This window comes from Schistocerca americana, chromosome 1 (assembly GCF_021461395.2).
Source record: "Schistocerca americana isolate TAMUIC-IGC-003095 chromosome 1, iqSchAmer2.1, whole genome shotgun sequence".
In the NCBI taxonomy this organism is placed as follows: domain Eukaryota; kingdom Metazoa; phylum Arthropoda; class Insecta; order Orthoptera; family Acrididae; genus Schistocerca; species Schistocerca americana.
In genome coordinates this window covers 149763289-149790050 of record NC_060119.1, presented here as the reverse complement: position 1 = coordinate 149790050, position 26762 = coordinate 149763289, and the positions used below count along the sequence as shown (strand labels likewise).

At 42.9% G+C, this 26762-nt stretch overlaps 1 protein-coding gene across 1 annotated transcript in view; it reads left to right on the top strand.

The window, feature by feature from the left end:
* Positions 1–26762, top strand: part of LOC124625327 (dehydrogenase/reductase SDR family member 11-like) — a 132039-nt gene that overhangs the window by 49635 nt on the left and 55642 nt on the right. The window contains exon 3 of the mRNA XM_047149161.1: positions 16662–16791. Coding sequence (XP_047005117.1) covers positions 16662–16791 — 130 coding nt within the window. The remainder of the gene's footprint in view (positions 1–16661; positions 16792–26762) is intronic.

Sequence of the window (26762 nt, the reverse complement as noted above, 5' to 3'; positions counted from 1 at the left end):
TACCTATTTGGGCATCATGATTTGTTGCAGGTCGTGGTTGACGTTTCACTTGTGGCTGAACACTTCCTGTTTCCTTAAATAACGTAACTATCCGGCGAACGGTCCGGACACTTGGACGATGTCGCCCAGGATACGGAGGAGCATACATAGCACACGCTCGTAGGGCATTTTGATCACAATAGTCATACGTCAACACGATATCGACCTTTTCCGCAATTGGTAAACGGTCCATTTTAACACGCGTAATGTATCACGAAGCAAATACCGTCCGCACTGGCGGAATGTTACGTGATACCACGTACCTATACGTTTCTGACTATCACAGCGCCATCTATTACAAAACGAAGAAAGTGTTTCAACTAAAACATTCATATTTCTTTACGTACTACACAAATATGTAATAAAAAATGGGAGTTCCTATTAAAAAAAAACGCAGTTGATATCCGTTTGACCTATGGCAGCGTCATCTAGCGGACCAACCACAGCGCCATCTGGTTTACCCCTCCAAGCTAGACAAATTTCGTTCTTTGTAGTTTTTTCGTTTGACGCTTATTTCGTGAGATATTGTGCCCGGTCACGATCAATGGCCTTTATATTTATGTGATTTATTGTGTAACTGAAATATAGCGGATTCTTTTTAATGCTCACATGAATGCCTTCACACTTTTCATGTTTTAGAGGCAATTGCCATTTATTGCCCTATACAGGATATCCTGCATAAATCATTTTGCAACCCATTCTTACCATCTGATGACATTACACGACGGTAAATTACATCATATGCAAACAATGTAAGACAGCTACTCTGATCAGAGTGCGTATAACACTTGTTTGTGGGACGTCAGATATTATTTCTATTTTACTCGATGACTTTTCGTAAGATATTATGAACTGTAACCTTTCTGACACGAAATCATGAATCCAGTCTCACAACTGAGACGATATTTTATAAGCACAACATTTAATTAGAAGTCGCTTGTAAGTAGCGGTATCTACATTGCTCCAGAGATCTAAAAATATGGAATCAGTTTGACGTCCCCTGTTGATAGCACTCATTCCTTCATGGCAATAAGGAGCTAGTTGCGTTTCACAAGAACGATATACTCTGAACCCATGTTGGCTCTTTGTAAATAAATCGTTTACTTCGCGGTGATTCACAAAGCTCGAGCAGCGTATATGTTCCAAAATCCTACAACGTATCGACGTTAGTCATATGGGTCTGTACTTCATGCGAGTGCTTAACTGGAAATCGAGAAATCTGGGCGATTATTCTCCCGGTTGATTTCTTGTGCGTCCAGAACGACTACACCCAGGTGACTGTATCGACCCATTCCCATGAGTCTGTAGATAGAGTAGAGGATGTAAGTAGATGGAGCGCTAAGAGCTTTCTGGCGTTAACGACGATCTGTCGTAGAGTTAATCCGATCCTTTCCCGGATTAAGGCTAAGTTCGCTCTTCGTTTGGTTCAGTTAAACTGCAAGAGTGGTGATGCGTTGCACCACATTGGCGGACGAGTGTATGATCTACATCTACATGGATACTCTGCAAATCACATTTAAGTGCCTGGCTGAGGGTTCATCGAACCACCTTCACAATTCTCTATTATTCCAATCTCGTATAACATGCGGAAAGAAGCACACCTATATCTTTTCGTACGAGCTCTGATTTCCCTTTTTTTATCGTGGTGATCTTTCCTCCCTATGTAGGTTGGTGTCAACAAAATATTTCCGCATTCGGAGGAGAAAGTTGGTAATTGGAATTTCGTGAGAAGATTCCGTCGCAACGAAAACCGCCTTTCTTTTAATGATTTCTGTGGTGTCACCGCCAGACACCACACTTGCTAGGTGGTAGCCTTTAAATCGGCCGCGGTCCGTTAGTATACGTCGGACCCGCGTGTCGCCACTGTCAGTGATTGCAGACCGAGCGCCGCCACACGGCAAGTCTAGAGACAGATCCTAGCACTCGCCCCAGTTGTACAGCCGACTTTGCCAGAGATGGATGACGGACAAATAAGCTCTCATTTGCCGAGACGATAGTTAGCATAGGCTTCAGCTAAGTCATTTGCTACGACCTAGCAAGGCGCCATTATCCTTTGTTATTATTGCTATTATACTTCTGTATCATCAAGAGCGATGTTCTACAATTATGAATTAAAGTTAAGTATTCCAGAAGCTATGTACTATTTTTGGCTACTCTAATTCCTTGTAATGTTCCAGACCTCACGCTAGTCTGCGTGAGCGTAAACGCGTGCATTTCGGCTTCCTCGCATAGTGACTTGGCTGTCTTGCCAAGTCACAACAGTTTCCAGCCCAAATCCTGTATCATTTCTGTGACACTCTCTCCCATATTTCCCGATAATACAAAACGTGCTGCCTTTCTTTGAACTTTTTCGATGTACTCCGTCAGTCCTCTCTGGTAAGAATCCCACACTGCGCAGCAGTATTCTAAAAGAGGACGGACAGTGGTAGTGTAGGCAGTCTCCTTAGTAGGTCTCTTACATTTTCTAAGTGTTCTGCCAATAAAACGCAGTCTTTGGTTAGCCTTACCCACAAAATTTTCCATGTGTTCCTTCCAATTTAAGTTGTTCGTAATTGTAATTCCTAGGTATTAAGTTGAATTTACGGGCTTTAGGTTCGACTGATTTATCGTGTAACCGAATTTTAACGAGTACCTTTTACCATTCATGTGGATGACCTCACACTTTTCGTTATTTAGGGTCAACTGGCACTTTTCGCACCATTCCGATATTTCTTCTAAATCGTTTTGCAGTTTGTTTTGATCTTCTGATGATTTTATTAGTCGATAAACGACAGCGTCATCTGCAAACAACCGAAGACGATTGCGAAGATTGCCTTTAAAATCGTTTATATAGATAAGGAATAGCAGAGAGCCTATGACACTACCTTGTGGAACGCCAGAAATTACTTCTGTTTTACTCGATGACTTTGCGTCAATTACTACGAACTGTGACCTCTCTGACAGGAAATCAGAAATCCAGTCACATAACTGAGACGATATTCCATAAGCACGCAATTTCAATACGAGCCGCTTGTGTGGTACAGTGTCAAAAAGCCTTCCGGAAATCCAGAAACACGAAATCGATCTGAAATCTCTTGTCTATAGCACTCAACACTTCATGTGAATAAAGAGCTAGTTGTGTTTCACAGGAACGTTCTGAACCCGTGTTGACTGTGTGTCAATAGACCGTTTCCTTCGAAGTAACTCATAATGTTCGAACACAATATATGTTCTAAAATCCTGCTGCATATCGATGTTAACGATATGGGCCTGTAATTCAGTGGATTATTCCTACTACCTTTCTTGAATAGTGGTGTGACCAGCGCAACTTTCCAGTCTTAGGATACGGATCTTTCGTCAAGCGAATGGTTGTATATGATTGTTCACTATGGAACTAATCCATCAGCATACTCCGAAAAGAACCTAATTGGTATACAGTCTGGCCAGAAGACTTGCTTTTATTAAGTGATTTAAGTTGATTCACTACTCCGAGGATATTTACTTTTGCGTTACTCATGTTGGCAGCTGTTCTCGATACGAATTCTGGAATATTTACTTCGTCTTCTTTTGTGAAGGCATTTCGGAAGGCTGTGTTTAGTAACTCTGCTACTCTGCTTTGGCAGCACTGTCTTCGATAGTTTCTCCATTGCTATCGCGCAGAGAAGGTATTGATTGTTTCTTGCCGCTAACATACTTCACATACGACCAGAATCTTTTTGGATTTTCTGCCAGGTTTCGAGTGAAAGCTTCTGTAAATGATCGTCATGGGGAGGATATTGCGCCAGTTTAAATTTGGCAAGTTTGTGTCGTTGTTTCTGTAACAGCGTTCTAACCCGTTTTGTGTACCAAGGAGGATCAGCTCCGTAGTTTGTTAGTTTATTTGGTATAAATCTTTCAATTGCTGCCACTACTATTTCTTTGATTTAAGCCACATCGGGTCTACACTTATATTATTAATTTGTAATGAGTGGAGATTGTCTCTAAGGAAAGCGTCAAGTGAAATTTTATCTGCTTTTTTGAATAGGTATATTTTTCGCTTATTTTTCGAGGATTTGGGGATTTCAATATTCAGTCTCGCTACGACAACCCTGTGTTCACGAATCCCTATATCGGCTTTGATGCTCGTTAGTAACTCAGGATTATTTTTTGCTAAGAGGTCAAGTGTGTTTTCGCAACTGTTTACTATTCACGTTGGCTCATGAACTAACTGCTTGAAATAATTTTCAGAGAATATGTTTTACCTTCATCCAGGCACCTTAGTAAAAATGCGAGGAAGCTTAGCAGATGGACTTTCTAGTTTTGAAGCTTATCCAGCTTTCTCACAACGTTATATACCTTTCTGGTTGTGTGGCCTGCCAAAGATTCACAATGAAACCATGCGATCAATAGTGATCAATACTGGGGCACCAACATAACCCCTTCGTAAGCAGCTGTTGGATCCTCACTTCCGCGAGTGTAGACATCACATTCGGAACTCAGGTTATTTCACCCACCTACTAATAGAGCCAAGGCTGGAAGAGTGCGAAATAACGGCCATTCGAATGTTATCTCGCTTCTCACTCGAGTCATTTTGGGAGTCTCAACGAGAAGTTCAGCTCTGAGCAGACACAGGTTTTTAGACGTGTTCTGACATCGACTTTGTTTTCTGTTGTGTCAGCTGCAATTAACAGAAAATTTTACACTTCTGGCTATTAAAATTGCTACACCAAGAAGAAATGCAGAAGATAAACTGGTATTCATTGGACAAATATATTATACTAGAACTGACATGTGATTACATTTTCATGCAATTTGGGTGCATAGATCCTGAGAAATCAGTACCGAGAACAACCACCTCTGGCCGTAATAACGGCCTTGATACGCCTGGGCATTGAGTCAAACAGAGCTTGGATGGCGTGTACAGGTACAGCTGCCCATGCAGCTTCAACACGATACCACAGTTCATCACGAGTAGTGACTGGCTTATTGTGAGGAGCCAGTTGCTCGACCACCATTGACCAGACGTTTTCAGTTGGTGAGAAATCTGGAGAATGTGCTGGCAAGGGCAGCAGTCGAACATTTTGTGTATCCAGAAAGGCCGTACAGGACCTGCAACATGCGGTCGTGCATTATCCTGCTGAAATGCAGGGTTTCGCAGGGATCGAATGAAGGGTAGAGCCACGGGTCTTAACACACATTAAATGTAACGACCACTGTTCAAAGTACCTTCAGTGCGAACAAGAGGTGACCGAGACGTGTAACGAATGGCACCCCATACCATCACGCCGGGTGATACGCTAGTATGGCCATGAAGAATACACGATTCCGATGTGTGTTCACCGCGATGTCGCCAGACACTGATGCGACCGTCATGACGCTGTAAACAGAACCTAGATTCATCCGAAAAATGACGTTTTGCCATTCGTGCACCCTGGTTCGTCGTTGAGTACTCCATCGCAGGCGCTCCTGTCTCTGATTTAGCGTCAAGGGTAACCGCAGCCATGGTCTCCGAGCTGATAGTCAATGCTGCTGCAAACGTCTTCTAACTGTTCGTGCAGACGGTTGTTATCTTGCAAACGTCCCCATCTGTTGACTCAGGGATCGAGACGTGGCTGCACGATCCGTTACAGCCATGCGGATAAGATGCCTATCATCTCGACTGCTAGTGATATGAGTTCGTTGGGATCCAGCACGGCGTTCCGTATTACCCTACCGAACCCCCCACCGATTCCATATTCTGCTAACAGTCATTGGATCTCGACCAATGCGAGCAGCAATGTCGCGATACGACAAACCGCAATCGCGATAGGCTACAATCCGACCTTTATCAAAGCCGGAAACGTGATGGTACGCATTTCTTCTCCTTACACGAGGCATAACAACAACGTTTCACCAGGCAACGCTGTTTAACTGCTGTTTGTGTTTGAGAAATCGGTTGGAAACATTCCTCATGTCAGCACGTTGTAGGTGCCGCCACCGGCGGCAACCTTGTGTGAATGCTCTGAAAAGCTAACCATTTGCATATCACAGCATCTTCTTCCTGTCGGTTAAATTTCGCGTCTGTAGCACGTCATCTTCGTGGTGTAGCAATTTTAATGACCAGTAGTGTATTTCCATTAAGGGAAAAAACAATACTTAACTTCCTGTGCTTCTTGTGCCTCCTGCGTGCAGTTACATTGACAGTCTATTAATACTCGCAGAACACAGGTTAAGTATTGACTTCCTGTTACTCAATGCTGGTTCTCCCGAATTCCGCGACCGAAGTGAGGCGGACCAGCAGCGGGCGGCTGGTTAAACCATCGCTAACAGGGGGCGCTGACTCTTCTTGGAAGTGTGGCGCTGCCCGTACTTTCCATTCGCGTGTGGGCAGCGCCTTCCTGATGCCATTTCGTGGCGCCTGTATGCCTCTGTAGGAGGCCTAATCTCTCTTATCTTTGTGGTCTTTCCGCGAAATGTAAGTTGGCGGCAGTAAAACTGTACTGCAGTCAGCCTCAAATGCTGGTTCTCTATATTTCCTCAGTAGCAATTCACGAAAAGAACGCCTCCTTTCCTCTAGAGACTCCCACCCGAGTTCCTGAAGCATTCCGTAACACTCCAGTGATCATCAAACCTACCAGTAACAAATCTAGCAGTCCGCCTCTGAATTGCTTCTATTTCCTCCCTCAATCCGAGCTGATAGGGATCCCAAACGCTCGAGCAGTATTCAAGAATAGGTCGTATTAGTGTTTTATAAGCGGTCTCCTTTACAGATGAACCACATCTTCCCAAAATTCTACCAATGAGCCGAAGACGACTATCCGGATTCGCCACAACTGCCATTACATGCTTGTCCCACTTCATATCGCTCTGCAATATTTAATCGACCTGACTGTGTCAAGCGCTACACTACTAATGGAGTATTCAGACATTAGAGGACTCTTTTTCCTATTCATCTGCATTAACTTACGTTTATCTATATTTAGAGTTAGCTGCATTCTATAAACCAATCACAAATCCTGTCCAAGTCATCTTGTATCCTCCTACAGTCACTCAACGACGACACCTTCCCGTACCCCACAACATCATCAGCAAACAGCCGCACATTGCTATCCACCCTATCCAAAAGATCATTTATGTAGATAGAAAACAACAGCGGACCTACCACACTTTCTGGGGCACTCCAGATGATACCCTCACCTCCGATGAACACTCACCATCGAGGACAACGTACTGGGTTCTATTACTTAAGAAGTCTCCCGCCACGTGTACCAAATCTGATCATCGAGACAGAGCACTGTAGACCACTGAACCAAAACCTGTTTATTTCTTTCGGTATGAAGACGACACTTTCGTTATTTGACCTCATGCACCAGAAAAACTACCAAATTTACTTAGAACATCTCAATTCCATCCATGAAAACACCCAATTTGCCATGAAAGTGGCAAAAGGTCGCAAACATCCTTCTCTTGACATCCTAATTCAGCATATAGCCAACGGCTCGCTTGCCGTCAATGTATACCGTAAGCCAACACGTACAGATTTCATGCCTCCAGCTGCCACCATCCATCGCAGGAGAACAGTGTGCTCAACACTCTGGTATTCAGTTTGACTGTATTACTTTCGTAAATAAGGAACTACCGCCTTCAGTCACAATCAGGATTTTACATCAATGCAAGATGGATTTCGAGACCTGGGGGCTCATATTCAGGTGCTTCGACAGGCTACATCGTTCATTTTTCCGGATTTAAGTTAATTCATGGTTAAAATGGCTCTAAGCACTATGGGACTTAACATCTGAGGTCATCAGTCCCCTGGACTTAGAACTACTTAAACCTGACTAACCTAAGGACATCACACGCATTCATGACCGAGGCAGGATTCGAACCTGCGACCGCAGCAGCAGCCCGGTTCCGGACTGAAGCGCCTAGAACCCCTCGGCCACAGCGGCTGGCTAATTCTGATATATTACAAAGCGGGGACATTTTGAATATAAGTTTACAAAATTAATACAAATCTAAAAATAAATTACTTTTTCCGTTGCCAGAGACATGATTTTTAAAAATATTATGAAGAAATATGTTTACGCACATATCTGCATCTTTCATTCTACAACATGTTTTTTAAACACAAGTCAAAACATATCAAAGTACTTCAAATATAAAGACGCTGATTTTCTACAAATATACGGGTGATATTATTTCAAAGGAGATACAAAGCCATTATGTTGTCAGATACTCATGCTGAGCCGGCCGGAGTGGCCGAGCGGTTAAAGGCGCTACAGTCTGGAGCCGCACGACCGCTACGGTAGCAGGTTCGAATCCTGCCTCGGGCATGGATGTGTGTGATGTCCTTAGGTTAGTTAGGTTTAAGTAGTTCTAAGTTCTAGGGGACTTATGACCACAGCAGTTAAGTCCCATAGTGCTCAGAGCCATTTGAACCATTTGAACCATACACATGCTGTCATTTACAAAAAGAATATTTGTGAATATGTTAAATGTGGACGATGCTGTCAAATGGCTGGCTGCACTTTGTTTAGGAAAAAGTAAACTTTTGAAACTACTAAAAAAATGTGGTTGCTAAACTCTATTAGTTCATCAACATTTTTTCAGAAGATTTTTCTTTGTACTGGAAACATGTTGAATGAACTGAGTTTAGTGGTCACAGTTCTTTCAGTAATTTCAAAGGTTTACTTTTTCCTAAAAAAATTCTTAGTAGTCTAGCCATTTGATAATATAACTCACATTTGACATATGCACGAACATTCGTTTTGTGAATGATATTCTAGTTACTAATAACATAATGGCTTTGAATCTCCTTTGAAATAACAACAACTGCATATTTGCCAAAATGCATCCTCTTTACATCTGAAATTCTTTGACCTTTGCTTACAACATGTGCTGTAGAATGAAAAGTGTATATATGTACATAAACATTTTTACTCGTAGTGTTCTTCAAACCATGTATCAATCACTGGAAACAGTAAGTTATTTTTCGATTTGTATTAGTTTTGTAAACTTATATTCAAAATGTGCCCGCTTTTTGATTTGCATTTTAATCCCTCCAGAGCCAGAATTAACCTCTTACATGCAGATAACATCGAAAATTGCACATCATGCTGCTGTTACATGAACGAGAAAGTCCCAGAATGTATTGCAAATTCTAAGATGAAAAAAAGAGAATAAAAGAATGCAGCAGGACGCGAACGAACTTCCTTCGACTCTCCACTTACACGTCTCTGACCGCAGCACCACAACTATCAGTTACAATTTCGAATATTATTATCGTTTGCCTTAGAATGCTAAGGACTTCTACAGCTGATATGTCCTTTTAATTATAACGGATTGTACCTAGAATGAATGTGTGGTAAATCTTCATTGTGCCGGTGCCCTGAAACAGCATGTTTTAATAACAAGCTATAGGAAGAAAACATCGAAATACGATAAACTCTCCAACAAGTAACGAGAGAGCAATGTCATGTGACCGATTTTCAATTTGAGACGAACGCCAGTCGAAAGCGACGTGGCTTCTTCATTTTAGTCACTCGTCATTCTGTGGTTGCTTTAAATATGAAACAGTATGTGTGCGAACTTGGAAGGTATGGAGTTGCCCAATCTCTTTTCGAAATCATGACTAACATCTGCGCAGTGTATGATAATACGGATATCTCTCGTTTCATGTGAATAGTCCTCAAATATATTATTTATTGGTGGTTTTATTTGTTTGTCTCATACCCCAGCAGTGTTTAACTTTACGTGAATATGTGAGCTTATTACCTCAGGCTACGTTTCGTAATTTCCTTGCTCACTATCGTGTACCATGTCCCTTTATTTTGACCTCCGAAAACATGGAGGAGGTTTGTCCAATTTGCTTCACTCTTGTCGTCGTGTTGACTCTCTATGGTATTCTGTTTCTATGGTGCTACCAGATAAGCAAAACGGCGTGAAATAACCGCAGAAATCAATGTGGGACGTACGAAGAATCTATTTGTTAGGACAGAGCGGCGATATTTGTCGTTAACGGGCTATGGCAGCAAACAAACGACACGAGTGCCTTTAGTAACAACACGACATCGCCTGCACCGCCTCTCCTGGGTTCGTGAGCATGCTGGTTGAATCCTAGACGACTGGAAATCCGTGGCCTGGTCATATGAGGCCGATTCCACTCCGTAAGAGCTGATGACCTCTTAGCCACAAACAATCCAGAGCCAATAGAGAGCATCATGACTCATACAGAGATTAGTGATCACAAGGTCGTTGTAGCTAGGCTCAATACCGTTTCTTCCAAATCCACCAGAAACAAACGCAAAATAATTTTACTTAAAAAATCGGATAAAGTGTCACTAGAAGCCTTCCTAAGAGACAATCTCCATTCCTTCCGAACTGACTATGCAAATGTAGATGAGATGTGGCTCAAATTCAAAGCTATAGTAGCAACAGCAGTTGAGAGATTCATACCTCATAAACCGGTAAGAGATGGAACTGATCCCCCATGGTACACAAAACAGGTCCGAACGCTGTTGCAGAGGCAACGGAAAAAGCATGCGAAGTTCAGAAGAATGCGAAATCCCGAAGATTGGCTAAAATTTACAGACGCGCGAAATTTGGCACGGACTTCAATGCGAGATGCCTTTAATAGGTTCCACAACTAAACATTGTCTCGAAATTTGGTAGAAAATCCGAAGAAATTCTGGTCGTATATAAGGTACACAAGCGGCAAGACGCAGTCAATACCTTCGCTGCGCAGTGCCGATGGTATTGTTACCGATGACTGTGCCGCTAAAGCGGAGTTATTGAACGCAGTTTTCCGAAATTCCTTCACCAGGGAAGACGAATTGAATATTCCAGAATTTGAAACACGAACAGCTGCTAGCATAAGTTTCTTAGAAGTACATACCTTAGGGGTTGCGAAGCAACTTAAATCGCTTGATACGGGCAAGTCTTCAGGTCCAGATTGTATATCAATTAGGTTCCTTTCAGATTACGCTGATACAATAGCTCCCTACTTAGCATGGTTTCAGAAAACATCGTTCTTGTGCAACGCAGCTAGCTCTTTATTCGCACGAAGTAATGGTCGCTATCGACAGGGGATCTCAGGTTGATTCCGTATTTCTGGATTTCCGGAAAGCTTTTGACACCGTTCCTCACAAGCGACTATACCTATGGGGTATCGTCTCAGTTGTGCGACTGGATTCGTGATTTCCTGTCAGGAAGGTCGCAGTTCGTAGTAATACACGGCATATCATCGAGTAAAACTGAAGTGATATCAGGTGTTCCCCAGGGAAGCGTCCTGGGACCTCTGCTGTTCGTGATCTATATAAATGACCTGGGTGACAATCTGAGCAGTTCTCTTAAGTTGTTCGCAGATGATGCTGTAATTTACCGTCTAGTTAGGTCATCCGAAGACCAATATCAGTCGCAAAGCGATTTAGAAAAGATTGCTGTATGGTGTGGCAAGCGGGAGTTGACGCTAAATAACGAAAAGTGTGAGGTGATCCACATGAAATCCAAAAGAAATCCGTTGGAATTCGATTACTCGATAAATAGTACAATTCTCAAGGCTGTCAATTCAACTAAGTACCTGGGTGTTAAAATTACGAACAACTTCAGTTGGAAAGACCACATAGATAATATTGTGGGGAAGGCGAGCCAAAGGTTGCGTTTCATTGGCAGGACACATAGAAGATGCAACAAGTCCACTAAAGAGACAGCTTACACTACACTCGTTCGTCCTCTGTTAGAATATTGCTGCGCGGTGTGGGATCCTTACTTGGTGGATTGACGGAGGACATCGAAAGGGTGCAAAAAAGGGGAGCTCGTTTTGTATTAACACGTAATGGGGGAGAGAGTGTGGAAGATATGATACGCGAGTTGGGATGGAGGTCATTAAAGCAAAGACGTTTTTCGTCGCGGCGAGATCTATTTACGAAATTTCAGTCACCAACTTTCTCTTCCGAATGCGAAAATATTTTGTTGAGCCCAACCTACGTAGGTAGGAATATCATCAAAATAAAATAAGAGAAATCAGAGCTCGAACAGAAAGGTTTAGGTGTACGTTTTTCCCGCGCGCTGTTCGGGAGTGGAATGGTAGAGAGAGTATGATTGTGGTTCGATGAACCCTCTGCCAAGCACTTAAATGTGAATTGCAGAGTAGTCATGTAGATGTAGATGTAGATGGTAGGCTTCGACCGGGCGGGCTTTCAACAAAGATGTGATGGAGGGTGGCCCTCAACTACGTACCCTCCGACTCGAAATATTATAAGTTTTGGCTGGTTTCGTTGTCTAGGTGATGGGATACGTAGTTGACGCATTACAAGCAAATACTGCTGAGTCTAGAGTCTACAATATGAATGGACACATGAACCGAATTGTCGAAGGTTCCTACCACTCGGCAATTGCAAATTTTGAACGTAACATGGACGATTATAAATTAAAATAAATAAAATCTGCATGTACTAACTTAACGATTTTAAATGATGAGTGCTATAGTAGAAGTACTTTTGAGAATGCGTTATATGTCTGGAAAACACTTATTGGTGTCGATGGTCCAGCAATTAAACAAAATATAAGTTGAATAACAGGTAAACGACAGATTCCTACTGCACGTAATTAGTTATGAACGACAACATAGCTCGCGATATTCACTTCTAAACGTATACTACGTCTTCACTGTAGAAACCTCGGAAATTCCACTTGTTCACAAGTCGGCACTCCGAAGTATTTCTGTCTCTCGCGACCACGTGCAAACCACCCCACACTTTCCAAGTCTCCCCCGCGACCTTGCGTCTGCCGCGCCGTACTGTCCCGCCATCTTCGTGACCTGTGCGACCGTCGCTCTTGCCGCACTGTTCCGAACTGCCTCTCGTGTCCTCTGCCCCAGTTCTCCCGCTTCTATCCAGTCTCCCCATTCACGAGCGCTCTGATTCGCTAGAGCGCTCGCACCCTGCATTCAAGCCAACGCACCCACACAGACATAATGAAACACAATCGAATTACTGGATTTAAATTTAAATAACTTGAAATTAAATAAATATACCTAGGGCTGGACCATAAACACGCTCTAACACACATTATTAGATAAATAAACAAATTAAATAAACTTGTATCAAAGGAATAGAACAAAACGTAGGCCAGTAACCCAATCTCTCTGTGCTTTCTAAAACACAGTAAATATTTAACCAAGTTCTTCATGAATAACATTGCTGTTGTTGTGTTTGTTGTGGTTTTCAGTCCTGAGACTGGTTTGATGCAGCTCTCCATGCTACTCTATCCTGTGCAAGCTGCTTCATCTCCCAGTACGTATTGCAGCCTACATCCTTCGGAATCTGATTAGTGTATTCGCCTCTTGGTCTCCCTCTACGATTTTTACCCCCCACACTACCCTTCAATACTAAATTGGTGAGCCCTTGATGCCTCAGAACATGTCCTACCAACCGATTTCTTCTAGTCAAGTTGTGCCACAAACTCCTCTTCTCCCCAATTCTATTCAATACCTCCACATTAGTTATGTGATCTACCCATCTAATCTTCAGCATTCTTCTGTAGCACCACATTTCTAAAGCTTCTATCTCTTCTTGTCAAGACTATTTATCGTCCATGTTTCACTTCCATACATGGCTACACTCCATACAAATACTTTCAGGAGCGTCTTCCTGACACTTAAATCTATACTCGATGTTAACAAAAATTTCTCTTCTTCAGAAATGCTTTCCTTGCCATTGCCAGTCTACATTTTATATCCTCTCTACTTCGACCATCATCAGTTATTTTGCTCCCCAAATAGCAAAACTCCTTTACTACTTTAAGTGTCTCATTTCCTAATCTAATTCCCTCAGCATCACCAGAGTTAACTCTACTACATTCCATTACCCTCATTTTGCTTTTGTTGATATTCATCTTATATCCTCCTTTCAAGACACTGTCCATTCCTTTCAGCTGCTCTTCCAGGTCCTGTGCTGTCTCTGACAGAATTACAATGTCATCGGCGAGCCTCAAAGTTTTTATTTCTTCTCCATGGATTTTACTTCCTACTCCGAATTTTTCTTTACTGCTTGCTCAATATACAGATTGAATAACATCGAGGATAGGCTACAACCCTATCTCACACCCTTCCCAACCACTGCTTCCCTTTTATGCCCCTCGACTCTTATAACTGCCATCTGGTTTCTGTACAAATTGTAAATAGCCTTTCGCTCCCTGTATTTTACCCCTGTTACCTTCAGAATTTGAAAGAGAGTATTCCAGTCAAAATTGTCAAAAGCTTTCTCTAAGTCTACAAATGCTAGAAACTTAGGTGTTTGCCTTTTTTAAAATTTATTTTCTAAGATAAGTCGTAGGGTCAGTATTGCCTCAGGTGTTCCATCATTTCTAATTAATCCAAACTGATCTTCCCCGAGGTTGGCTTCTACCAGTTTTTCCATTCGTCTGCAAAGAATTAGTGTTAGAGTAATTTCCAGCCGTGACTTATTAAACTGACAGTTCGGTAATTTTCACATCCGTCAACATCTGCTTTCTTTGGGATTGGAATTATTAAATTCTTCTTGAATAACATATATCGGATATGAACAAAGACACAGGTGAATAAATATATAATCATGCTGCTACCGTTTTCTCTTCTAAGTGTAGAGTACTTAAGGCCTGATGCAATCGATAGCAATCGGCCACTTTGACCTCCAATAACTCATGTACTATTCAAGTTACGTGCCTGTAATTCATACCAATTTAGGTTCACACTCATAGCTTTGTAAAGACACGTCGATCGAAGAAATCGGATGAGCGGTTTAGATTTTGGAATTTTGTTGCTGGGGGTTACTTGTATAATTTACAGTCAGATACTAAACTTAAAACCAATAAAGGTATTGAAAATCTGATTACACCATCAGAATCGTCGTGCAAATAATGGCAATGTAGATGTTTCTTTTTAAGGTGTCATGATTCCTCTGACTGCTATTAATTTCTATACGAATTGTGGAATGTCTGCCATAATGGATCCAAAAACTCCGCCATCTTTGGCACTCTCAGCATACAAGTCTCTTTCATCGACACAGCGTCACCAAGGAATTCCCAGCCACGTGCTCGGCCTAGACCATGCGCTCGAACTACCCCTCTTGTCTGGCTAACATTCGGCACCACGTGTTTGCTGCCGGGCCCTGGTTTGCCGAGTGGCTTGCCGAGTGGCCCATGCAGCCACGCCAACTCCGAACTTAGAATATTGCTAGGGTGTCACAACTTGCCCGTTACCTCACAAGTGTGACACAGAGCCGAAGAAGCTACGGACCCAAATCGTCAACAAGACACTGTGCAATTTGGTTGTGGCTATATAATGGTGTGGGCAGTGTTAACTGGAATGGACTGGGTCCTCTGGTTCAACTGAACCGATGATTGACTGGAAATAGTTTCGTTAGGATAATTGGAGGCGACGTGCAACCATTTATGGACTTCACGTTCCCAAACAACGATAGAATTTATGTGGATGACATTGCACCGTGTCACTGGGCCACAACTGTTCGCACTTGCTTTGAAGAACATGCTCGGCAGTTCGAGCGAATGAACAGACCACCCAAATCGCCCGACATGAATCCAATTGAACATTTATGGCACATAGTCGAGAGCTCAGTCCGAGAGAATGCCTAAGTGGGGTTGCCGCTCATCATATATCATATAACACAAGGTGTCATACCTTTAGGCAGAATTTTTCGTGTCTTCATTCTCACTGGAGTGATCCTTTACTGCTGTACCTTACAGGAAATAAATAAACTCTTTTACGGTTATAGCATTTAGTGGCCATTAAACATTCTTACAACTTAATTCTCAGGATCCTTGATCCTGGTGGGAGGGGGGGGGGGAGGGAATTAAGTTCAAAAGATAAATAACCGAAGAAAAAATAACTGTCACAATAACTTCCACAGGTCCAGCATATATCCCAAGATGCAAACAGTGACACATCATAACCACGTGAGCAAGTTATGAGCGGTACAAATATCGGAAGGAAATGTTGCAGTGCCTGTCACCTATCGTTGGGTGCTGTTGGCAGAGTCCAGTGGCACGGCTCGATGGCGAATGCGGCAGAGTCCAACGGCTGTGTCAGCGAGAATACCGTGGCGTAGTATAGCCAGCGAAGGAGTGCTTGAAACAACTCGATAAATGAAATTTGTCTTCACTCTTCTGCGGCCAGCTACATCGTCATTTTTGTCCATCGACTTGAGTACCTTATGTTCACGTGACAGGAGCTGGTAAACCTACGATGTCCAAGGTGTCACCGGCCGGAGTGGCTGTGCGGTTCTAGGTGCTACAGTCTGGAACCGAGCGACCGCTACGGTCGCAGGTTCGAATCCTGCCTCAGGCATGGATGTGTGTGATGTCCTTAGGTTAGTTAGGTTTAATTCGTTGTAAGTTCTAAGCGACTGATGACCTCAGAAGTTAAGTCGCATAGTGCTCAGAGCCATTTGAAACATTTGAACCAAGGTGTCTGCCACCGACAAATCTTCCTCCATCGATGGCAGAAATATAAAATTTACCATTTTCACACGTCCTTGATTCGCACTTTCCTGTTTCACGTCTTCTGATCGCTACAGCTATAGTTTGCGTTGGACACCATGTCAAGCCGTGAACTCTTGCGTTATCAAATGTAAACAATATTCCTGATTCGTTGTTATTCCATGTTCTCTGACTCCCTGATACGTTCGCAGCTGGCAAGACGGAAGACTGGAAGCGTGTCCTGGACGTGAACGTGCTGGGTCTGAGCATCTGCACCAGGGAGGCCGTGCAGGACATGCTGAGCAGGGGCGTCGACGACGGCTTCATCATCCACATCAACAGGTTTGTTTTCGTCCCGGCGCACGTATCAACTCACAGTGCCTACTTCTAGACCATCTCACTGCGTATGTTATACGCACAGCGTTCTACAGAAAGTTGTTATTGCCACTAACTCATAAACAGTTTGAGATACCGAACAGGTTATTTATGTGTGTGTGTGTCTGCGGGGGAGTACTTCCAGAATTACTTCAGCAGAAATCTGTCAACACCTGCTTTCTTAAAATGCATGCTGATGCTGGCCCTGAGTCTGGACACCTGGTGTTTCCAAAATGTTTTTACGTATTGTCAACGCTCACATTATTTTTTCCCAACGTGGTATTGAAGAAACTACCATTTAAATAAAAATGATGTGTGCTGTATTGCTTTTGGAGGGCAATCGATTCATCGTTTTGTCGGTTCTTCAGGTTTACGGGCAAGGTAGCCGAAAGAAATGCGGATGATATTCTGAAAGTGAGGGTGAAGGCTGCGGTATAATACAGTTTCACACTTTCACCCCTGTTACCGTCTACACATCCCATAACTGGACTTCACCGACTTGCGGCAGTGACGTTCTGTCTCATATTTACTACATATCCCGACTCTGCTTACCAAAAATTTCATGTACAAAAATTACTTTATTCGCAAATAAAGACAGTACAATAATCTTCTCCTGGTTACATATTTCCTGCTCATAAATGTTTCAAACTACTTGTCTATCTACAAACGTTTATGGGCTTAGACTGAAGGGGAGAAGCAAATAAAAGAACTATCCATATACAAGGAAGAAAATAATTTATATTTACTAATTTTACCTTCCGGTTCGCTGGCCATGTACCATACTGTAGTTTCTGTCCTTTCCTCTTTGTAATAAAGGTTTGTATTTTGCAGAGAGTCCAGCCATAAAGATACACGGTAGATCTCAGGCCGGCGATCTAGCTGTTCTTTCCCTTGGATAAAGCTGTTGCTTGACGTAAGACTAATAGTAATTCTGTGGTGATTATACAGGGTGAGTCAAAAAGAATACCACAACTTTAGGAATTTAAAACTCTGCAACGACAAAAGGCAGAGCTAAGCACTATCTGTTGGCGAATTACGGGAGCTATAAAGTTTCATTTAGTTGTACATTTGTTCGCTTGAGGCGCTGTTGACTAGGCGTCAGCGTCAGTTGATGCTGAGATGGCGACCGCTCAACAGAAAGCTTTTTGTGTTCTTGAGTACGGCAGAAGTGAATCGACGACAGTTGTTCAGCGTGGGGCACTGAGAATCCGCGGGAAACAACTCAGTATGAACGTGACTCGCCTAAGGTGAACGTTTTCTGTGCCATTTCAGCCAATAAAGTTTTTGGTCCCTTTTTCTTCGAAGGTGCTACTGTAACTGGACTACAGTATCTGGAGATGTTAGAGAATTGGCTGTTCCCTCAGCTCGAACAAGAAGCACAACAATTCATATTTCAGCAGGATGGAGCGCCACCACATTGGCACTTATCTGTCCATAACTACCTGAACGTCAACTACCCGAGGCGATGGATCGGCCGCCAGGCAGCCCGTGACAGGGCACTTCATCACTGGCCTCCAAGAAGCCCTGATCTAACCCCCTGCGATTTTTTCTTATGGGGGTATGATAAGGATATGGTGTTTCGGCCACCTCTCCCAGCCACCATTGATGATTTGAAACGAGAAATAACAGCAGCTATCCAAACTGTTACGCCTGATATGCTACAGAGAGTGTGGAACGAGTTGGAGTATCGGGTTGATATTGCTCGAGTGTCTGGAGGGGACCATACTGAACATCTCTGAACTTGTTTTTGAGTGAAAAAAAAACTTTTTAAATACTCTTTGTAATGATGTACAACAGAAGGTTATATTATGTTTCTTTCATTAAATACACATTTTTAAAGTTGTGGTATTCTTTTTGAATCACCCTGTACATTAAGTGCCATGGATCGGTTCGCTGCTTTTTTTCCTCTATTTCACTGGCTGTTTAGCGTCTCATATTTGATAGTGCTATGAGCGCAAAGAAAAATAAGTATAGTGGGCAGTTGTAGGCCTCAACATCCTGTGGCAATCGCAACAGTCTCATTTAAACCGACGTCTGCGCGCTCAGAGTGACAAGAAGTCTCCCATACCTGTGCTGCATATTCTCCAGCTGCAAAATAGAGTCCCACTTGTGATGGCCGAAGTACTTCAAGCAGTCTCCATGTCGAACCAGTCAGTTTACGTATAATATTGTTCCTCGCACTTTTGTTTTCTCCTTACAGACCTGTGCAGTGTTTTTTAAACACAGTGGACGGTCTTGGCTGACTCCCAAGTATTTTTATTTGATGCAGTGGTGTAGTCTAATCCCCCGCCATCCCATTCCAAATTATCTTCAGGCTTCTCTGTTATGTAGATGGAATATATGTACTAGCATTTTTCCTGAGTTAGATAGCAGGTGATTTTCTTCATAGTGGTTACACAAGGTATCCGAAGCCCTGGCGAGGTTTCTTTCAATCACTTCTGCCTTGAGCAGTAATGGCAGTGTCGCCTGTGTATACGGATCCCTTTCTTTCTGGTTGGTGTGGGTGTTCATTAAAAACGATGCAGTAACCAATAAAAGGCAGTCTCTTTCATAGTGAATATCTTCGAATATCTGTGACATAAACATCTGTTGTAGAGGGGCAGTACAAGTTTAAGAGCTTTTCAAGGTTACTTATAGGATAAAATCCGGTGATAAGGCATCCGAGGTATAAGGTGACATCTGAAGCAATTACCCGATATATATCTAAGGTCATCATCTTCCCTGGAGACCCACCTCTGTACTCACAAACCTGAGACAGTTGTATGTGGTACATTCAAGGTCACCCCATCACCATCCCCTATTTTGTCTGCACCAATAGGAATCAAGCACTTTTCCTCTCCTCCTCTTTTTATTATTGGGGAAAACGTGTGGACATGTCATTCTTGTTCTGTGCACTGTTGTGAGAGGATCACCAGCAACAGAGCTGCACTTTTTAAAAAATGGTGATGGTTATTATCATAATTTACTTTGACACTACAGAGTGTGGTTGAATTGCTGTAATTTTATGACGTGAAGGAATATTCTGCAAAATGACGGAATTTTTTAAAAAATGAGACTGGTAAGGGCAAGACTCCAGCATACTCATTACAGAACAAATCATTGTTTTTAAAGTTGGTTCTTGCGAGTTATTACACGTTTTGCATTTCAGATTCTGTAAACTGACAGAAGATGTTAGTTCTCTAGGCGAACTGTGTGTGACTGTGGGGTATCCTGTTTCGAAACGGTAGCCAAGATTACCATAATTAGTGGTCCAAAATGGCCACCTTCAAGATTTTTAGCTTAAGTAACACAATTAGCAGCAAAGATTTGGACATTATCTGCAAGTACTCCGCCTCCCAGTACTACTTACAGCTTTATCCGATTTTTCCAGATATAAAAACGAGACGGAAAAGCTTCCACAGTGTAATAAATAGGCTATTGTCATGAGGAAACACGTCTCTGTATTACTAATGTGTTACATCATAGTTCGTTAAAATAAGGGCATAAGCAATACAAGTTACACTACTATTTACAACTTTGGGTAATGGTTTTAGCAAATACCCACTGTAAGTACGAGACTGAGAAACAACCACAGTGCATCAAATAAACTATTGCTACTAGAAACACATCCCTCCATTATTAAAGTGTAAGAATTCCAGTGTTGCAAATTTCGCAGATGAACTTCTGTGAAGTTTGGAAGGTAGGAGACGGGATACTGGTGGAAGTAAATCTGTGAGGACGTGTTGTGATTGGGTAGTGCAGTCGGTAGAGCACTTGCTCCCAAGAGGCAAAGGTCCCGAGTTCGAGTCTCGTTCTAACGCACAGCTATAGTCTGCCTAGAAGTTTCATGTCAATGCACACTCTGCTGCTGAGTGAAAATTTAGTTCTGTCACATAATAGCGACAAAAACAACGTATAAGCACTCAGCCACCCACTATTGTTTACAATTTGGTTATATATTTCTATTTTCTTAGACATCGCCTTTCCATTCTAAGGTGCATGTTAATTCGTGGTTATTAAAATTCAAACAATTTGCGCAGAGCATTATTTGAAACTGCACTCCTACTTGAACCTTCTGCCAGCACACCGATTAATGATCACGTCCCCACATTATTATTTGCTGGTATCTAGGATGCCTGAGGGGAGACTGCCACAGTCTGAAACACCCTGCCACATCCCTTCAGCCTCTGAGAATACTCCCCTCCCTCTTTCTCATTGGATCAAAACAATCAAGATTCCCTTCCTTTTGCCGGCCGGTTCTAGGCACTACAGTCTGGAACCGCGTGACCGCTACGGTCGCAGATTCGAATCCTGCCTCGGGCATTGGTGTGTGTGATGTCCTCAGGTTAGTTAGCTTTAAGTAGTTCTAAGTTCTAGGGGACTGATGACCTCAGAAGTTAAGTCCCATAGTGCGCAGAGCCATTTGAACCAGTATAACCCTTTTATCACTGGAGCAGTTGCATGGGCCGCGATATTTGAGGTCTCATCAGCACAGTGAAAAAGTCACTATGATGTGCCCTGATACGCAGTTATGAGACGGTACCCTCAAGCAGAATAAAGGTGGATTAGAAGACAGATAAGTCCAATTAACTACCAGAATACTATACGTATTTCAATAAATTAACTCTTTCTATATGCCAAAACCGTATCCCCCCTACATTTTTAGTGTCTATGAGATGTCACAGTGTGTGTTAATATGGGTGCGTTATCCTTTCGGCAGAGTTACTGTAGTAAATAATATCATTGCGTTTCCCCTAATTATTAGAAAGCATTACCACTACCCAGTTTTTCCAAAACGCATACGTAAATCAGAGACACTTAAATGTTTATAAATTCCGCAGTGCTTTATTTAATGTCAAATACATACTTGCTAACTACAAAGTCTACATTATGTCTGTATTACACTACTTACCATTAAAATTTATACACCACGAAGATGACGTGCTACAGACGCGAAATTTAACCGACAGTAAGATGATGCTGTGATATGCAAATTATTAGCTTTTGAGAGCATTCACACAAGGTTGGCGCCAGTGGCGACACCTACAACGTGCTGTTATGACGAAAGTTTCCAACCGACTTCTCATACACAAACAGCAATTGACCGGCGTTGCCTAGTGAAACGTTGTTGTGATGTCTCGTGTAAGGAGGAGAAACGCGTACCATCACGTTTCCGACATTGATAAAGGTCGGATTGTAGCCTATCGTGATTGCGGTTTATGGTATCATGACATTGCTGCTCGCGTTGGTCGAGATCCAATGACTGTTAGCACAATATGGAATCGGTGGATTCAGGAGGGTAATACGGAACGCCGTGCTGGATCCCAACGGCCTCGTATCGCTAGCAGTCGATATGATAGGCATCTTATCCGCATGGCTGTAATGGATCATGCAGCCACGTCTCGATCCCTGAGTCAGCAGATGGGTACGTTTGCAAGACAACCATCTGCACGAACAGTTCGACGACGTTTGCAGCAGCATGGACTATCAGCTCGGAGACCATGGCTGCGCTTACCCTTGACGCTGCATTACAGATAGGAGCGCCTGCGATGGTGTACCCAACGAAGAACCTGGGTGCACGAATGGCAAAACGTATGTTGCAGATCCTGCACGGGCCTTTCTGCATATAGAAAATGTTGGACTGCTGCCCTGGCCAACACATTCTCCAAATCTCTCACCAATTGAAAACGTCTGGTCAATGGTGGCCGAGCAACTGACTCTTCACAATACGCAAGTCACTACTCTTGAGGAACTGTGGTATCGTGTTGAAGCTGCAGGGGCAGCTGTACCTGTACACGCCATCCAATCTCTGATTGACTCATTGCCCAGGCGTACCAAGGCTGTTATTACGGCCAGAGGTGGTTGTTCTGGGTACTGATTTCTCAAGATCTATGCACCCAACTTGCGTGAAAATGTGATCACATGTCAGTTCTAATATAATATATTTGTCCAATGAATACCCGTTTATCATCTTCATTTCTTCTTGGTGTAGCAATTTTTATGGCCAGTACTGTATTTACTGGTATCTAGGCTGGCTGAGGAGGGACTGCCACAGCCTGAAACCCCCTGCCAGATCCCTGCTGCCTCTGAGAATCCTCCCCTGCCTCTTTCTCTCTGGATCAAAACAATGAAGATCCCCTTTTCCCTTTTATTAGTGGAGCAGTTATGTGGGTTGTGATATTTGAGGTCTCATCAGCATAATTAAGAATCACCATAAAGTGCCCTGATAAGCTGTTATGAGACGGCACCCTCCGGCAGAGTAAAGCGGGATTGCAAGACACTTAAGTACAATTAACCACCAGAATACCGTATTTGAATAAATTAACTCTTTCTACATGCCAAATCTGTTCCACCCCTAAATTTTTACTGTCTGTGGGAAGTCATAGTGTATGTTAAGATGAGTGCGTTATCCTATCGATAGAGTTACTGTAATTTAATGATGTCATTGCGTTTCCCCTAAGTATTAGATAGCATGACCACTACCCAGTATTCCAAAACACATCCATAAATCCGAGACACTTAAATGTTCACAAACTGCACAGTGCTCAGTGCTTTATTTAATGACCAATACGTACTTGCTAACTACAAAGTCTACATTATGTCTGTATTATTTACATGTGAGAACACTATAAATATTCCTTAGAGCTGTCTACACGTAAATAACTATGAAAAAATCCGAATGTGTGTACCCACAACACACTTCTCAATTCTCGCTGTAAGCAATAACCGCTACAGTCATAGCATGGGATTAGGATAGAAAAAAGAAGCACTCCGTCTTCAGGCCACGAGTGGCCTACCGGGACCATCCGACCGCCGTGTCATCCTCGGTTGAGGATGCGGATAGGCTTATAGGAGGGGCGTGGGGTCAGCACATTGCTCTCCCGGTCGTTACGATGGTATTCTTGAACGAAGCCGCCACTATTCGGTCGAGAGCTCCTCAATTGGCATCACGAGGCTGAGCGCACCCCGAAAAATGGCAACAGTGCATGGCGGCCTGGATGGTCACCCATCCAAGTGCCGACCACGCCCGACAGTCCTTAACTTTGGTGATCTCACGGGAACCGGTGTACCCACTGCGGAAAGGCCGTTGCCAGGATTAGGATAGAGAAAAAAGAAATTATTTGTAATCGTCGCTGGTGTGACGTAACTGGTAGCTGGCGGAGGCCACTCTGTTTGCACTAGTCGTTGCACACTGGTAACCGCCTCACCATAGCAAGAAGAACTACAGTGGTGACACGCCCAACTGCACATACATCACACAGGCAACAGTCAAGGGAGAAGTAGTAGTTACATGACCGTTGAAAAGTAGAGAACAACTGGAGAAGAAGCAGAATATGCACGTGCTGGCAGCACCTGTGATCAAATATCAGATGCTAACCGCCGGAGGCAGGTGTGTGATAAAACAGGCAGGATGCCACCAGTCGAAGTTCCGAGGAGAGGAGAGAGCAGTCTGTATTTACTGCTCTCACAATGGATAAAACGCTGTGTCTGTCTAATTTCAAGTATGTAAATAATGGTGTAGCAATAATCTACAGATACGGCACTGATAAATTTACAAACATTTTACCACAACCATAGCCTGACGCAAGGTGTAGTCCCACATGTAACCATATCTGCGCTATTTCTTTTGTTTGGTGTATGGATGTGTCACTGTTTATCAGTCCCTCATTTGCCACACATATTGAGTGGATGGTCCATGTCGTTACACACAATCTTCGGAGGGTATGGAGGTGGAATACCAGAAGCGCTTTGATGTTCATGTATAGTAATATCATGGTTTCTTCAAATTACTGCAGCTACTCGCCTTGTGCTTTGTTCTTCAGTTTCTATTGTCCCGTTACCGGATTCAAACCGCCTAGTGATTCACCATCTGATGGTGTATATTCTTTGACTGTCTGCAGCAGTGTGGGAGTCGTGTAGCTGTGGCAAGTTGTATAAACGGAAGATGTAGGCACCGAGTGTGGAGAGAATTATTCACATAATGAGATCGATTTTGTTACTTTACTTACAGTTATTAGTGTCCGTTCTTTGGTTGCTGGTGCACACAATATTCTGGGAAATATAATGAATGTTTTCCAGGGACGTTAATTTCACTGCACTTCACACACTTAGTTATAGGTAACACGTTCCACATGCTTTACAAAACATATCTACATCTACATCTACATTCATACTCCGCAATCCACCTGACGGGTTGGGGCGGAGGGTACCTTGAGTACCTCTGTCGGTTCTCACTTCTGTATCAGTCTCGTATTGTTCGTGGAAAGAAAGATTTTCGGCATGCCTCTGTGTGTGCTCTAATCTCTCTGATTTTATCAAATGGTTCAAATGGCTCTGAGCACTATGGGACTTAACTTCTGTGGTCATCAGTCCCCTAGAACTTAGAACTACTTAAACCTAACTAACCTAAGGACATCACACACATCCATGCCCGAGGCAGGATTCGAACCTGCGACCGTAGCAGTCGCGCGGTTCCGGACTGAGCGCCTTAACCGCGAGACCACCGCGGCCGGCTCTGATTTTATCCTCATGGTCTCTTCGCGAGATATACGTAGGAGTGAGCAATGTACTGCTTGACTCCTCGGTGAAGGTATGTTCTCGAAACTTCAACAAAAGCCCGTACCGAGCTACTGAACGTCTCTCTTGCAGAGTAACCAAGGATTAAATTATGCCAAAGAGTTTGTGTTAGGGCAGAGAGTCACTTTGTTCAGCTCTTGTAATACACACTGGCGACAGTAAGAATGTATCTATTTCTCTATTGCAAAAATAACATGTAGTTATTTGCTGATATTGACATGTGCTATTCATAAAATCAAATAAACAATGACTTTGGAAGTTATTACAGCAAGCTGTTGTTTCGTCTTTAGGTAGTTCAACGCTCACATTTTTTGTTAGTTGCATTATTTGTACTCGTATATGTGGCCAGAGGTGTGATTTTTTTTAAAAGCATGCATTAATATCGTCTGCTGGTGTTGAACTGGGGATAACTGGAAGTGTTTGTCAGAAATCTCCTGATAGTGTGAGTATAGCTCCTCCTATCACTTCGGTTTCCCCGTAAATCTTTTAATGTTGTGTCCATGGCTTCGAGTAATTTTTCATGCCATCGTGCATTTGTCCCAGAAGATAATTTTAGCTTTCTTTACAAGTTCAGTCCGTCCTGATGCTCTTGAAATTTTACACACAGCTAATTGCTCTTCCTCTACAGTCAGCAGTAGTTGTAGTATGGAATGGGCAGTTCGTCCTCCTTTCATAGCCGGCCGGTGTGGCCGTGCGGTTCTAAGCGCGTCAGTTTGGAACCGCGTGACCGCTACGGTCGCAGGTTCGAATCCTGCCTCGGGCATGGATGTGTGTGATGTCCTTAGGTTAGTTAGGTTTAAGTAGTTCTAAGTTCTAGGGGACTGATGACCTCAGCAGTTAAGTCCCATAGTGCTCAGAGCCATTTGAACCATTTGAACCTCCTTTCATATGTATGGCTGCAATGCCGGTTGATGCCAGTGCAGGAGCGATGTGTTGTTTAGCACGTATTTCCGCCAGCATTAGATTTGTTAGAAACGTTTCTGTAGTGCCGCCTGTTGTATCCAAGTAAATCATTCCGTCAGTGTTGTTGTCGATCCGGTCCATGATAATGTTGTAAATTTGCATTTGGTTGTATCTAAGGAATGGTTTGTCCTGAGCGATGGATTAAAGTAGTTCGTTGATGTTGTAGCTTTTTTCCTTTGTAATTTCGAAGTTTAGCATACTGTTAGCATCTTTTCGTTGTGCTTGCATTCCAAGTCGTACTAAGGTCTGACTGTTTATTGCGAAACATTTATCTTCTAGCCGAATGAGTGCCTCACTGAAGATGTTGGCGCTGAATTCGATGGTCAGTTCGTGATGAACTTATCGGATATGATACAGTATGTAATCATTCATACTCACTTTAAAGGAGTCCAATAGCTGTGTTGGATTCGATGGGTTAA